The 15,981-nt window shown below is 40.6% G+C and overlaps 1 protein-coding gene across 3 annotated transcripts in view; it reads left to right on the top strand.

Annotated features, from left to right (window-relative positions):
* Positions 1-15,981, top strand: part of KDM3A (lysine demethylase 3A) — a 54,560-nt gene that overhangs the window by 24,649 nt on the left and 13,930 nt on the right. For all 3 annotated transcript variants that reach the window (XM_059942138.1, XM_059942135.1, XM_059942137.1), the window contains exons 11-16: positions 1,287-1,491; positions 10,226-10,440; positions 13,349-13,501; positions 13,640-13,735; positions 14,117-14,244; positions 15,766-15,961. In XM_059942138.1, coding sequence (XP_059798121.1) covers positions 1,287-1,491; positions 10,226-10,440; positions 13,349-13,501; positions 13,640-13,735; positions 14,117-14,244; positions 15,766-15,961 — 993 coding nt within the window. The remainder of the gene's footprint in view (positions 1-1,286; positions 1,492-10,225; positions 10,441-13,348; positions 13,502-13,639; positions 13,736-14,116; positions 14,245-15,765; positions 15,962-15,981) is intronic.

Below are 15,981 nucleotides of genomic sequence, written 5' to 3'. Positions count from 1 at the left end.
TTGGACCCCGAGAATAGGTCTTTTCTGTCGGTTTTATATGAAATACAGTCCCTCAGTATCTGAGAGGGATCAGTTCCAGGACCCCCTGTGGATACCACAAATCCACAAATGCACCAGTCCCCTACAGTTAGCCTTCCCATTCCCATCTGCAGGTTCTGCATCTGCAGATTCAACCAACCACAGGTCGTGTAGTATTTTCAATCAATGGTTGGTTGAACCCACGGATGTAGAGGGCCCACTGTATACCTCGAGGCTTTTGACTTAGAAATGGATTCCTCTCTGTGTTATTTGGTGTGACGCAGTGGTTGCTCTTTAATGTTACATCTCTATTTTTTTCTCCCTTTTTCTTTAGAACCCATCTTAACTTTTCCTTTCAAGTTCTCCTGCCCATTACAAGTTAAAACTTAAAACATGCATTTACTTAGAATCAAAATCCTCTCTTTAGCCGATGCTCTTAATCTTGAACGGAACATATGTGTGAAGGAAATAGAAGATATGTCAAGGGTCAAGTGGCATCTCTTAGAAGCATTTAGAGGATAACACTTTTTTTTTTTTAATTAATGAATTAATTTATTTTTTGGCTGTGTTGGGTCTTCGTTTCTGTGCGAGGGCTTTCTCTAGTTGCGGCGAGCGGGGGCTGCTCTTCATCGCGGTACGCGGGCCTCTCACTGTTGCGGCCTCTCTTGTCGCGGAGCACAGGCTCCAGACGCGCAGGCTCAGTAGTTGTGGCTCACGGGCCTAGTTGCTCCGCGGCATGTGGGATCTTCCCAGACCACGGCTCGAACCCGTGTCCCCTGCATTGGCAGGCGGACTCTCAACCACTGTGCCACCAGGGAAGCCCTAGAGGATAACTCTTATAGGCCAAGGGACCTGTGACATTTGGAATGGTTAGCTTTTGCAGAATGCTTTGGAAAACACATCTCAAACCAGTCTTTTTGAGTGTGAAAACTGACACAGTTGACTTCCGCACGGTCCTCTGTTGAAGCATTCTTCTTATCTAGGGTTGTGAATAGAGGTATGCACTAACTTGGAATTGTGAGTCTGGGGTTTTAAGTTGCCAAATGGGTTCACCAAATGAGATGTATTTTATAAAGAGAATAAAACTTCCAATTGTTCTGATAGTTGTCTTCTATTAAGCCATTTTTAGAAATTACTACAGTTGAACCAGTAATTGAGAAGAGGAGTTCTCCCTTTGGGAAAACTGACCTTTTGAATAGAATTCAGTCAAATATTGATGTGATTTTTTTAAAATTTGAGGTCCCATTTTCCTTCATCTTTTTTTCTAGCCCCATCCCGGAAGTCGGTTTTGACAGACCCAGCCAAACTCAAGAAGCTGCAGCAGAGCGGTGAGGCCTTTGTGCAGGACGACTCTTGCGTGAACATCGTTGCGCAGCTGCCCAAGTGCCGGGAGTGTCGCTTGGACAGCCTCCGAAAGGATAAGGAGCAGCAGAAAGACTCGCCCGTGTTTTGCCGCTTCTTTCACTTCAGGAGGTGAGCCATTTGGGGAAAAGCTGAGATACCCTGAGCCCTATAATGTACTTTTCTCCCTCTTCTCCTACCAACAGTAAGTCTAAAACTGAAAAGAGTACAGATTATACTTTTTAATCTTTCGATTTAGGAATCTAGATCTTATTACACATTCTTTCCTTCTCATTCTCCTTTTCAGGTTTTTTTTTTTTAAAGCAAAGAAGCTTAAAAATATAAACTTCCATTTTTTTTTAACATCTTTATTGGAGTATAATTGCTTTACAGTGTTGTGTTAGTTTCTGCTGTATAACAAAGTGAATCAGCTATATGCATACGTATATCCCCATATCCCCTCCCGCTTGCGTCTCCCTCCTACCCTTCTTATCCCACCCATCTAGGTGGTTGCAAAGTACCGAGCTGATCTCCCTGTGCTATGTGGCTGCTTCCCACTAGCTATCTATTTTACATTTGGTAGTGTATATATGTCAATGCTACTCTCTCACTTCGTCCCAGCATACCCTTCCCCCTCCCCATGTCCTCAAGTCCATTCTCTACATCTGTATCTTTATTCCTGTCCTGCCCTTAGGTTCATCAGAGCCATATTTTTTTTTGAGATTCCATATATGTGTGTTAGCATATGGTATTTGTTTTTCTCTTTCTGACTTACTTCACTCTGTATGACAGACTGTAGGTCCATCCACCTCACTACAAATAACTCAATTTCGTTTCTTTTTTATGGCTGAGTAATATTCCATTGTGTATACGTGCCACATCTTCTTTATCCATTCATCTGTCAGTGGACACTTAGGTTGCTTCCATGTCCTGGCTATTGTAAATAGTGCTGCAATGAACATTGTGGTACATGACTCTTTTTGAATTATGGTTTTCTCAGGGTGTATGCCCAGTAGTGGGATTGCTGGGCCGTATGGTAGTTCTATTTTTAGTTTTTTAAGGAACCTCCATACTGTTCTCCATAGTGGCTGTATCAGTTTACATTCCCACCAACAGTGCAAGAGGGTTCCCTTTTCTCCACACCCTCTCCAGCATTTATCGTTTGTAGATTTTTTGATGATGGCCATTCTGACCAGTGTGAGGTTATACCTCATTGTAGTTTTGATTTGCATTTCTCTAATGATTAGTGATGTTGAGCATCCTTTCATGTGTTTGTTGGCAATCTGTATATCTTCTTTGGAGAAATGCCTGTTTAGGTCTTCGGCCCATTTTTGGATTGGGTTGTTTGTTTTTTTTGATATTGAGCTGCATGAGCTGCTTGTATACTTTGGAGATTAATCCTGTGCCAGTTGCTTCGGTTGCAAATATTTTCTCCCATTCTGAGGGTTGTCTTTTCGTCTTGTTAATGGTTTCCTATGCTGTGCAAAAGCTTTTAGGTTTCATTAGGTCCCATTTGTTTATTTTTGTTTTTATTTCCATTTTTCTAGGAGGTGGGTCAAAAAGGATCTTGCTGTGATTTATGTCATAGAGTGTTCTGCCTATGTTTTCTTCTAAGAGTTTTATAGTGTCTGGCCTTACATTTAGGTCTTTAATCCATTTTGAGTTTATCTTTGTGTATGGTGTTAGGAAGTGTTCTAATTTCATTCTTTTACACGTAGCTGTCCAGTTTTCCCAGCACCACTTACTGAAAAGGCTGTCTTTTCTCCACTGTATATTCTTGCCTCCTTTATCAAAGATAAGGTGACCATATGTGCGGGGGTTTATCTCTGGGCTTTCTATCCTTTTCCATTGATATATATTTCTGTTTTTGTGCCAGTACCATACTGTCTTGATTACTGTAGCTTTGTAGTATAGTCTGAAGTCTGGCAGCCTGATTCCTCCAGCTCCGTTTTTCTTTCTCAAGACTGCTTTGGCTATTCGGGGTCTTTTGTGTTTCCATACAAGTTGTGCAATTTTTGGTTCTAGTTCTGTGAAAAATGCCATTGGTAGTTTGATAAGGATTGCATTGAATCTGTAGATTGCTTTGGGTAGTATAGTCATTTTCACAGTGTTGATTCTTCCAATCCAAGAACATAGTATATCTCTCCATTTGTTTGTAACATCTTGAATTTCTTTCATCAGTGTCTTATAGTTTTCTGCATACAGGTCTTTGTCTTCTTAGGTAGGTTTATTCCTAAGTATTTTATTCTTTTCGTTGCAGTGGTTAATGGGAGTGTTTCCCTAATTTCTCTTGCAGAATTTTCGTCATTAGTGTATAGGAATGCAAGAGATTGCTGTGCGTTAACTTTGTATCCTGCTACTTTACCAAATTCATTGATTAGCTCTAGTAGTTTTCTGGTAGCATCTTTAAGATTCTCTATGTATAGTATCATGTCATCTGCAAACAGTGACTGTTTTACTTCTTTCCGATTTGGATTCCTTTTATTTCTTTTTCTTCTCTGATTACTGTGGCCAGAACTTCCAAAACTATGTTGAATAATAGTGGTGAAAATGGGCAACCTTGTCTTGTTGCCCTGAAAAATGGTTTCAGTTCTTCATCATTGAGAATGATGTTGGGTGTGGGTTTGTCATATATGGCCTTTATTATGTTGAGGTAGTTTCCCTCTATGCCCACTTTCTGGAGAGTTTTTATCATAAATGGGTGTTGAATTTTGTCCAAAGCTTTCTCTGCATCTCTTGAGATTATCATATGGTTTTTATCCTTCAATTTGTTAATGTGGTGTATCACATGGATTGATTCGCGTATATTGAAGAATCCTTGCATTCCTGGGATAAATCCCACTTGATCACGGGGTATGATCCTTTTAATGCGCTGTTGGATTCTGTTTGCTAGTATTTTGTTGAGGATTTTTGCATCTGTGTTCATCAGAGATATTGGCCTGAAGTTTTCTTTTTTTGTGATGTCTTTGTCTGGTTTTGGTATCAGGGTGATGGTGGCCTCGTAGAATGAGTTTGGGAGTGTTCCTCCCTCTGCTGTATTTTGGAAGAGTTTGAGAAGGATAGGTGTTAGCTCTTCTCTAAATGTTTGATAGAATTCACCTGTGAAGCCATCTGATCCTGGGCTTTTGTTTGTTGGAAGATTTTTAATCACAGTTTCAATTTCAGTGCTTGTGATTGGTCTGTTCATATTTTCTATTTCTTTCTGGTTCAGTCTTGAAAGGTTGTGCTTTTCTAAGGAATTGTCCATTTCTTCCAGGTGGTCCATTTTATTGGCTTGTAGTAATCTCTCATGATCCTTTGTATTTCTGCAGTGTCAGTTGTTACTCCTCCTTTTTCATTTCTAATTCTGTTGATTTGAGTCTTCTCCCTTTTTTTCTTGATGCGTCTGGCTAATGGTTTATCAATTTTGTGTATCTTCTCAAGGAACCAGCTTTTAGTTTTATTGATCTTTGCTGTCCTTTCCTTCATTTCTTTTTCATTTATTTCTGATCTGATCTTTATGATATTTTTCCTTCTGCTAACTTTGGGGTTTTTTTTTTCTTCTTTCTCTAATTGCTTTAGGTGTAAGGTTAGGTTGTTTGAGATTTTTCTTGAGGTAGGATTGTATTGCTATAAACTTCCCTCTTAGAACTGCTTTTGCCACATCCCATAGGTTTTGGGTCATCGTGTTTTCATTGTCGTTTGTTTCTAGGTATTTTTTGATTTCCTCAGTGATCTCTTGGTTATTTAGTAGCGTATTGTTTAGCCTCCATGTGTTTGTATTTTTTACAGTTTTTTCCCTGTAATTGATATCTAGTCTCATAGTGTTGTGGTCGGAAAAGATACTTGATACGATTTTAATTTTCTTAAATTTACCAAGGCTTGATTTGTGACCCAAGATATGATCTATCCTGGAGAATGTTCCATGAGCACTTGAGAAGAAAGTGTATTCTGTTGTTTTTGGATAGAATGTCTAATAAATATCAATTAAGTCCATCTTGTTTAATGTGTCATTTAAATTTTGTGTTTCCTTATTTATTTTCATTTTGGGTGATATGTCTATTGGTGAAAGTAGGGTGTTCAGGTCCCCTACTATTACTGTGTTACTGTCGATTTCCCCTTTTATGGCTGTTAGCATTTGCCTTATGTATTGAGGTACTCCTATGTTGGGTGCATAAATATTTATAATTTTTATATCTTCTTCTTGGGTTGATTCCTTGATCATTATGTAGTGTCCTTCTTTGTCTTTTGTAATAGTCTTTATTTTAAATTCTATTTTGTCTGATATGAGAATTGGTACTCCAGCTTTCTTTTGATTTCCCTTTGCATGGAATATCTCTTTCCATCCCCTCACTTTCAGTCTGTATGTGTCCCTAGGTCTGAAGTGAGTCTTTGTAGACAGCATATGTATGGGTCTTTTTTTGTATCCATTCAGCTGGTCTGTCTTTTGGTTGGAGTATTTAATCCATTTACATTTAAGGCAATTATTGATATGTTTGTTCCTATTACCATTTTCTTAATTGTTTTGGGTTTGTTTTTGTAGGTCTTTTCCTTCTCTTGTGTTTCCTGCCTAGAGAAGTTCCTTTAGCATTTTTGTAAAGCTGGTTTGGTAATGCTGAATTCTCTTAACTTTTGCTTATCTGTAAAGGTTTTAATTTCTCCATCAAGTCTGAATGAGATCCTCGCTGGGTAGAGTAATCTTGGTTGTAAGTTTTTCCCTTTCATCACTTTAAATATGTCCTGCCACTCCCTTCTGGCTTGCAGAGTTTCTGCTGAAAAATCAGCTGTTAACCTTATGGGGATTCCCTTGTGTGTTATTTGTTGCTTTTCCCTTGCTGCTTTTAATATTTTTCTTTGTATTTGATTTTTGATAGTTTGATTAATATGTGTCTCAGCGTGTTTCTCTTTGGATTTATCCTCTGTCGTACTCTCTGTGCTTCCTGGACTTGATTGACTATTTCCTTTCCCACGTTAGGGAAGTTTTTGACTGTCATGTCTTCAGATATTTTCTCAGACCCTTTCTTTTTCTCTTCTTCTGGGACCCCTGTAATTCGAATGTTGGTGTGTTTAATGTTGTCCCAGAGGTCTCTGAGACTGTCCTCAATTCTTTTTTCTTTATTCTGCTCCCTGGCAGTTATTTCCAAAATTTTATATTCCAGCTCACTTATCCGTTCTTTTGCCTCAGTTATTCTGTTATTGGTTCCTTCTAGAGTATTTCTAATTTCCGTAATTGTGTTGTTCATCACCGTTTGCTCTTTAGTTCTTCTAGATCCTTGTTAAATGTTTCTTGTATTTTCTCCATTCTGTTTCCGAGATTTTGGATCATGTTTACTATCATTACTCTGAATTCTTTTTCAGGTAGATTGCCTATTTCATCTTCATTTATTTGGTCTTGTAGATTTTTACCCTGCTCCTTCGTCTGTAACATATTTTTTTTTTTTTTAATAAATTTATTTATTTATTTATTTTTGGCTGCTTTGGGTCTTTGTTGCTGTGCGCGGGCTTTCTCTAGTTGCGGCGAGCGGGGGCTACTCTTTCATTGTGGTGTGCAGGCTTCTCATTGCGGTGGCTTCTCTTGTTGCGGAGCACGGGCTGTAGGCGCATGGGCTCAGTAGTTGTGGCTCACGGGATTAGTTGCTCTGTGGCATGTGGGATCTTCCTGGACCAGGGCTTGAACCTGTGTCCCCTGCACTGGCAGGCAGATTCTTAACCACTGCACCACCAGGGAAGCCCTGTAACATATTTTTTTGTTGTTGTTGTTGTTGTTTTTTTTTTGATGGGTGGTGCTGTATTCTTGTCTTACTGGTTGTTTGGCCTGGGACGTCCAGCACTGGAGTTTGCAGGCAGTTGGATAGAGCTGGGTCTTGGTGCTGAGATGAGGACCTCTGGGAGGCCTCACTCCAGTTGATATTCCCTGGGGTCTGAGGTTCTCTGTTAGTTGGGTGGTTTGGACTCGGAGCTCCCACCACAGGAGCTCGGGCCTGACCTCCGGCCTGTGAACCAGATCCTGCAAGCATGTGGCAGGTGAAGTAGTGGTCCCCCAAAGACACGGACGTCCAAATCCCTGGAACCGCCTGGCTGGTGCGCGGCAGTGGGGATCCGGAGCCGCTGGAGGGGCAGGGCGGCGGCCTGAGGAGCACAGGGCCGCCTGGTGTCTAAAGTTCTATTTTTAAAAGTAACAAACATAGAAAAATTCTGAAGGTTCTAAAAAACCACCACAAATAACTACTGTTAACTTTTCAGTGCATTTTAGTGTTTATGTGGTCATAAAATATATTCAAGCATACCTACTTGGCGTGTTGTATATACTGTTTTTTTTTTAATAAATTTATTTATGTATTTATTTTTGGCTTCGTTGGGTCTTTGTTGCTGCACATGGGCTTTCTCTAGTTGCAGTGAGTGGGGGCTACTCTTTGTTGTGGCGCGCGGGCTTCTCATTGCGGTGGCTTCTCTTGTTGCAGTGCATGGGCTCTAGGTGCACGGGCTTCAGTAGTTGTGGCTTGCGGTCTCTAGAGTGCGGGCTCAGTAGTTGTGCACGGGCTTAGTTGCTCCACGGCATGTGAGATCTTCCTGGACCAGGGCTTGAACCTGTGTCCTCTGCATTGGCAGGCGGATTCAAAACCACTGCGCCACCAGGGAAGTCCCTATATACTGTTTTGAATTTTACTTTCTCCAGTGCATACTTTCCCAGTTTGTAATAGGAACCACTCGATCATGTTAACTTTTTTTTGCAAATACTTTTGAATAAGTATGCAAGAACCCATAATAACAGTGTTGGAAAACTCACTTAACCAATTCCCTTGTTGGTGTTAAGATTATTATGTATTTTTTGCCACTAAAAATAATACAGAAATGATCATCAGCTTGTCCACATCTCTGATTATTTATTTTGGAAAGGTTATTGGAAGTGGCATTACTGGGTCAGAAGGTGTGTGTGTTTTAAGGCTTTGATACATAAGTTCTGCCAAATAGCCCTGCATCCATGCCCACTGGCAGGGTTTGAACATTCCTGTCTCCGTGTACCTTTGCCAGCCGGTGTATCTTTAAAAAATCTTTTCTGCTTTTATAGGCAAAAACTTTCATTTTTACATTGCTTTTTTTTTTCTTTAAGTCAAATTAATTTTCTTTAAATTCTTCCATCCTGAGTGAAGAGAAAGGTAGCCTTCTGGTCTTTTTGATATATAAATGAGCAGTGTTGTTCTGGGTATAGATGAGCTTTTAGATATCATACATTTTCTCAGAAATCTAGGTAGTTTCAGTCTCAACTAAGTTCTAATCATAAACAGCAGTGTTGACTTTAATTTCTTCCTATTCTCCTCTCCTTTAGTTTTATCAAGATTAAAGATTGCTGATGAACTGAATTAAATGCACAGGCATTTTAATGATCAGTAATTATATCTGTGCTGATAACTTTCAGATTCAGGGTTATTTAATGAACAAGAGTTTTTTAGATGGTAGTTTGTCCCATTCATTCCTGAGTAAATTGCAAAAGCACCATGATAATATGTGTGTATAGCATTTAGAGCTGTGATAACTGTTAACAGAAGTCAGTGTATTAGAAACTCAAACAAACTCACTTCTTTGGTAAAAAGACTATCATGGTTGTAAAAGCAAAGCCTTTTTTTCCCTGATGTTTAGAGTGAAGATCGACACTGTCATTAGTCTTATCAAGTTTGTTTCTCATTGAATTCTGCAGATGAAATGGGAGGGGGTAGGGTCTCAGTGGTAAAGCTCAGTTGCCAAATCCTGTTTTCCATCTCCTCCCCATTTGAAATGGCTTCCAAATTTATTTTTTAGAACTATGACTAGCTCTAATTTGGGCTATCAATTAAAAGCTTGCATCTCTCCTTTGGACTCCTAGAAATACATTTGCATCTGTTATGCAACTCCCAGTGTCCTTCCAGTTCATTCTACACAGTTCTGGACAAATGCTTTTTCTAAAGCACAACTTTATGTGTGTCTCGTGGACTCAAAAAAGTTTCGGCAGCTGCCCAATGACTAGCAAAGAAATCAAGGTCCCTGCATTTTTCTTGCAAGGCCAAGCTTAATTATTGTCTCTAACATGAAGTCTTCTTCATATAAGACCCACAAAACTCATAGTCAGCACTTCTTCCTCTGACTCCTGTAAGACTCAATGACTGTTATGATACCTGTCATACCCTACTTCCCTGGGAGTTTTATGTCTACTTCTGTGTCTCCAGCTAGATTGACGTATAATGTTGTGTTTAAATAAGTCCAAAACTATTGCATAGCTTAGAAAAAACATTGCAGATGTCAAAGATGCTGAAAGAGAATGCTGAGAAAATATTCTGCTTTTTGCTCCACCTTCTTAGGTACTGAGGCCCATCTTAACACCTCCTCTTATTCCAGAAGCTTGCATGGTAATTTGTAGCTAGGATTCCTAAGGGTGTTGAGTACCTCATGGATCTGTATGGTCATGGCTTCAGTGTTGTCTAGGGTTAGCCTTCCCCTCCTGAGCATTATTCTTGAAACAGTAGTTGTATTCAAATTTGGTCAGATTATTTGTCACCTTCTATTTGTTATCAGTTTACCTCTGTGGTGACTTGTGATTATTCTTGCTATTAAGTTCCAAGTCAGGCAGGTTCAGTAGCTGTCCTTGAAAATGACATGAGTAGATCTTAGTTCGAGTGTAAAGCACAACTCCCTCTCCCTGCCAACCCCCCATGTCTTTTGGGGGAAAACTTGGAGGTTTTAAAAATCTTTCTATTGATGTTGCCAAGTAGCAATTGGCTGTGATTAGCCATGGAGATTATAGAAAACTGGGAAGGAAATGCTTGATTTAAATACCATTTAAAAAGTAACAACAAGATGTAAATCACTATTTCGTGTACGTAACATCCTTTTTTTATTTTTTCACTCCCTCTAGGTTACAGTTCAACAAACACGGTGTATTGCGGGTAGAAGGCTTCTTAACACCAAACAAGTATGACAGTGAAGCAATTGGCTTGTGGTTGCCTTTAACCAAAAACGTTGTTGGGACTGATTTGGACACGGCAAAGTATATCCTGGCCAACATTGGAGACCACTTCTGTCAAATGGTGATTTCTGAAAAGGAAGCTATGTCAACTATTGAGCCACACAGTAAGAGCATCTCTTAGGGGGTAGGATTTTTCAGTCCAACTCGATTTTTGTTCCTAAATGACACCTAAGTCCTAATTGCATGGATTTCATTTTCACCCAGAAGTGTAGATGACTTTGGTATAATGAAGTTGCATTTTTCCTTTTGTAACAGATTCTGCCTATTGATTTCATCAGAGTCAGTAATCTGTCTGCGGGGTTTGTTTCAGGGCAATTACTAAATTTTTTGTTAAGGTAAAGGTGAGGTGGTGGTGGAATTTGCATAGCCTTATACCAACAGGTGTGGACTCACCAAAAGGGATTTATTTTAAGACAAAGGTTCTTAAGAAAACATTTCAAAGAAGATAATGGACAGGCTGTACCCTAGACCTACTGAATCAGGGTCTGAGGAGGCTGGGACCCAGGCGTGAAAATGGGAACAAGTGCAGATGAAAATGATTCTGTTAGAGTCAAGGTTTTCAGGGAAAACTTGGAGGTTCCAGCCGGGTGTGTGCAGTGTCCCCACTCCCTGAGAGCACTCTCACACTAATCTGGCAGCCCAGTCAACCACAGAGATCAGTGTGGGTGACACATTAGAGCCAGACCTCCCTCACGACATCTCAAGGTACGGTGTCGAGGAGGACAGCACACCTCATGTCTGTGTGCCCTTAGAAGTGAGATATCCAGCCAGAAGCACCAAGGGGCATCTATCTTTTAAGTCTCACACTTCGTTCCATCATTTTATCTTTCCCAAATGGTTGCAAGTTAAAAGTGAAGCCTTTCCATCTCTCTGGTAGATATCTTTTCAGACTTTGCATAGCCAAATATGTTTCAATATAAGCATCCACACGTACTGATCTTAAGAATTTTGGTTGTAGGTCCCAGGAACTAACTGAAGCTAGCTTAAGCACAAAAATAACTTATTGGATAAGTTTGAACACTGTTATATCTCAGAGTCCAAGGAATGGGAACTGGCATTCCCAGGAGCGGGAATTCAGATCTAGGTGGGGTATGGGATTGTGAGCTCCATGGGCAGCCGGGGTCCTGCTAAAGTGAAGAGCAGCTTTATAATCACTGTTCTGTTGGGGTAGAGACTCTGATAAGTCAAGAATCGTATTAAAGTTGTTTTTCCTATAATCTGTTTAGGACACGTGATACTGGTTTCCCATTTTCAGTAGAGATACAAAAGCTTTCTTCTTATATACTTTTAAGTAAGAGAAGATTTAAAGAAAAGTTCTTAAGTAACTGGTCTAGAGGTAGTATATGAATGACTGGGTTGCAAAAACATTTTTTTGGAATATATTAGTAGCTTCCTGAAGTGGAAGGGCTGTTTTAAGCTACTGATGGTTTTTCTTTGCTCAAGGTGAGTCGTCTGAAAAATGTGTCCTTAAAGATGTAATTGTGATTAACCTTTCCTCCTTGCCTATTATCCTGTTCCCCTTTATTTCCTCTGTGACAAGCTGGTCAGCTGGAGAGAGGAAATCACTGTGAGTGATACTGAAAGATGCCACCACAAGGTGTCGCTAGAGAGGGGGTTGGGGGGTACCCTCTGATCCTGAGATGAGGAAGCGGGTCTCAGCCTTTATACATTTATTCCGTCTTTTCAATGACAAATAATCATAGGTGGCTAAGAGATCTAAGACTACTCTCTAATAAAACAGTCTAATCCAAGTGACCAAGGTGAAGTTCATAAAATCTCATCTGTAAAATGCCTAAAGTTCTATGTATTGTGCACTGAGCTTTTACATTGTAATGAATGGCAGAGGTTCACTCAGCAGTTGGATTAACTTAAAGCAAACTGAAGTTAGTCATTTCTTTTGTGGACAGTCTGAAGAAAGAAGTAACCACTGACTGGATTAGGAAAAGATGTTCTCCTTAGAACATGAATGTGACAGTATTGATCCTGTCTTGTTCAGGAGAGAGAGAAAGACAGACAGAAAACAGTCTTCTGATCAGCAGACATTGGGCTTTTCTGTGACGCAGGAAAATGTCCTCCCTTTGCTCTTACTCCTTGAAGCTTTCTAATGCCGTATGTGGCACTCCTCCATGGTCGGGGGGTGGGGTACGATTTCCTGCCCAGTCCTGGAAGGCCCCTCCCTTCAGTTTTCAGGGTTTGGCCACTGGAACCGAAGATGCTCCTTCATAGAATTCTTGATTGTGCCTCAGTCTGTTGGCTACTTGGTTAGTGTGAGTCGGTCCTGGGTGCCTGCATCACTCCTGGCTCTAAAAATTGAGTTTCTGACACTGACGCATGGCAGACCTGACTTTGGACCATTGTGCCCCCCGCTAGTTTATGTGCTGCTCCCTTCAGGTTTCCCTCGGCGGCCTGGGGTTTTTAGTGGGCAGTCTGAGTGGTTTCAGGGCATCTGTGAATAACCTGACACTCAACAGTGAAGGTTGGGTTTGTGTATTCGAGTCAGTTTTTTTTTCCTTTGGAGATAGCATGGTCCATGTTGCCTTTAGAGTCTCAGACGGTCTCATGACCCAAAATGTGAAGAACCACTGCTCCTTTATATTTGTGTCTGAACTCCAGCTTGCGTAACCAATGCTGCTTTTTTCATTGACTTACTCAGCAGGACCTACTATGCAGAGCTCCTCGGAGGGTGGGGTGGGGTGTGGGGATAGGGTACAGCCTGAGCAGGGATTCTGCTTGCATGGAGTTTAGTCTCCCAGAGGGAAGTAAAACTGCACCTGACCGCATACAGTGTGAAGAGGCCTGAGTCTGAAGTACAAATACAAGTTGATGGGAGTGCTGAAGGAATCCAGGAGAGCTTCATGGCGGTGGTGGGGGATTTGAGATGGGCTCTGGAGGCTGAACAGTTAATGGGAACTCCAGTGAGAGGGAGGAATGGCATCAACTCCCCTCCCACTTCATGTTTTATTTCAGGAGCCCTCTCGTCCCCAAGACTAAGTGATTTATTGATTTTTGTAGGACAGGTTGCTTGGAAGCGAGCTGTCAAAGGTGTTCGAGAAATGTGTGATGTGTGTGACACCACCATCTTCAACCTGCACTGGGTGTGTCCTCGGTGTGGGTTTGGAGTGTGTGTGGATTGCTATCGGATGAAGAGGAAAAATTGCCAACAGGGTGAGAACTGACTTGACTCTTCTCCAAGCCCCTTATACTCTTAAATTAAGCCTTTCATTGATGTGTGGTTGATGGATTTCTGAAACTTTTGGGACCAGAGTCCATAAAGAGCAATTACTACAAATCAGTTATTTGCAGGTGCTGCCTACAAGACTTTCTCTTGGCTGAGATGTGTGAAGAGTCAGATACATGAACCAGAGAACCTCATGCCTACGCAGATCATTCCTGGAAAAGGTATTTCGTGTGGTGCAATGATTTTCCTTTTCCTGTGTTTTGGGTAGCTCATAGGGGCTGGTAGTTCGGTTTTACTTTGTGTAGTACAATTACTTGCTGACTTTATTTTAGTATGTACCATAAATTGTCGAGAAATGTATTAAATAATGCCCCCAAACTTTCTGGTAAAGGCCTTGTAAATAGTTTTGTAAAAGGAAAGAAAATGGCACATTTGGGGCAAGGCATACTTAGGAGGTAAAGGGGGGGAGTGTAAGCACCCTAAAAAAAAAATGCTGCTAAAAAAAGTTATCCTGTTAGAAATATAAGCTTTTGCTTTGTAATGTTGAGGTTGAAAGTACCTAATATCCTTGTTCAGATGTTTGCCTGTGCCCTTTTTTTTAGCCCTCTATGATGTTGGAGACATTGTTCATTCTGTAAGAGCAAAATGGGGAATAAAGGCAAATTGTCCCTGTTCAAACAGGCAGTTCAAACTCCTTTCAAAGCCAGCCTCAAAGGAAGACATAAAACAGGTATTACTGTTTATGCTAGATTCACCATCCTTGTGATTGTTGTCTGTCTGTTTTCAAAAAACCCAAGGATTTCTATAGTATATTTGAAAGGAACATGGGGAGAGCTGTCAGTGGAAAGAGATAGTTCATGTGGTTCATGTGATACTTTATAGACCCATTCTCAAGTTTCACATTATTTTTGTGGACCTCATTTGTAGCCTCTTTTAGTAGGCTTTTAATTTTGTTCCTTGAAAAAGCAAAAACCTTGTCTATTATAGTCTACCTAATAAGTTGCTGTCAAATTTGTATAGGTTCTTTAACTTCTCATGTTTTACACAGTAAAAATTATTCAGATAAGCTTTAAAATTTTTTTAATTATTAAATATGTTTTACCTATAATATATATGAAGAATTGAAGGAAATAATACTGAAACAAACCTTTATGTAGCTCTCACTCCACATAAAAAATGTACATTTCCTTAGTGCTCACATGCCTCTTCCTGGTGACATTCCCTTAACCTTCACCATCCCATCTACCCCCCAGCTGTCTCCCTTTTTCTTCCTCACCCCAGTAATCATTATCCCACATTGTTTTTAGTAATCAGAAATTATTTTACATTTTGATAAAGCTGTGGTGTTGAAGGCAGCATAGGTAGAAGAGTTTTGATCTTTGTAGTCAGGATTGAATTTGAATTCTTTTTCTGCCACTTTCCAGTTGTATAACTTTGGCTCAGATGAACTCATGTACATATGCTTCAGCTTCCTCATCAGTAATAGAGGAATAGTAAACAGTGCTGGTAATTGGGCATCACAGAATTATATCACATGTAAAGTGAGGGCCTGGACCACAACAGGAATTTGACCCTCCTTTTTCCTTCTTATGTATGTATAAACGCACTAGCTGAGTTGTCAAGGCAGTTTTTTAAGTAATAGGAAAATAAGGTGTGTTCTGTCTGTCCAGTTTTTGTTGTTCTTGTTCAGTTTATGTTTTGAATTCTTTTTAGGGCTGTTCATCAATTTTTAAAGCCTACTACACTATGCTAAATCAAAAGAGCATTTTCTTTTTTCTGCATCCCATTTCCTTCTGAATTCACAGCTGTATTTCCTACCTTGCCTCATTTATTCGTTCACTCACTCAGCCACTGGGTTTTGAGTGCCTATTCATGATACAGGGGTGAGTTCACAGGGGAGATGGGCCACAAACTGGGCGTTTTAAAGCAACATGGTGAACGCAGTGATAGGGATATGAACGAGCATGAGGGGGGATACGAGGGTGGGGGTGGATGTCTTGCTGTATTTACATTCTTCACTTACATCTTATATTTTTACTAGTAATACTTGAAAGCTAAAAGGTTAAAATCTCTCCTACATAGTTCTGCTCTATTGTCGAGAGATTACTGCAGTGGTGGTGATGTCCAGGGCTATTAGGTGGTTTTGTTTTGGATATTTCTCTCTTACTGGTGAGCAGTTAGGGGAGAAGGTAAGAAAAGGGAAACGTAATTTTTCAGCTCGTGGAAGATTCTCCTTCTGTACTCACCACAGACTTCCTTGGTTGGAGAAAAATCGACTCTTGGTGCCGTGCTCCAGCAGAACCCCTCGGTGCTGGAGCCCGTGGCTGTAGGTGGGGAGGCTGCGTCCAAGCTGGCCAGCAGCGTGAAGCCTGCCTGCCCAGCCAGCACATCTCCTTTGAACTGGCTGGCAGACCTGACCAGCGGCAATGTCAACAAGGAAAACAAGGGTGAGTGTTTCCTGCCTTCC

The sequence above is a fragment of the Balaenoptera ricei genome, chromosome 13, assembly GCF_028023285.1.
Source record: "Balaenoptera ricei isolate mBalRic1 chromosome 13, mBalRic1.hap2, whole genome shotgun sequence".
Lineage (NCBI taxonomy): Eukaryota > Metazoa > Chordata > Mammalia > Artiodactyla > Balaenopteridae > Balaenoptera > Balaenoptera ricei.
Note: the sequence above shows the minus strand (reverse complement) of the source record. Positions and strands in the feature narration are given on the sequence as shown.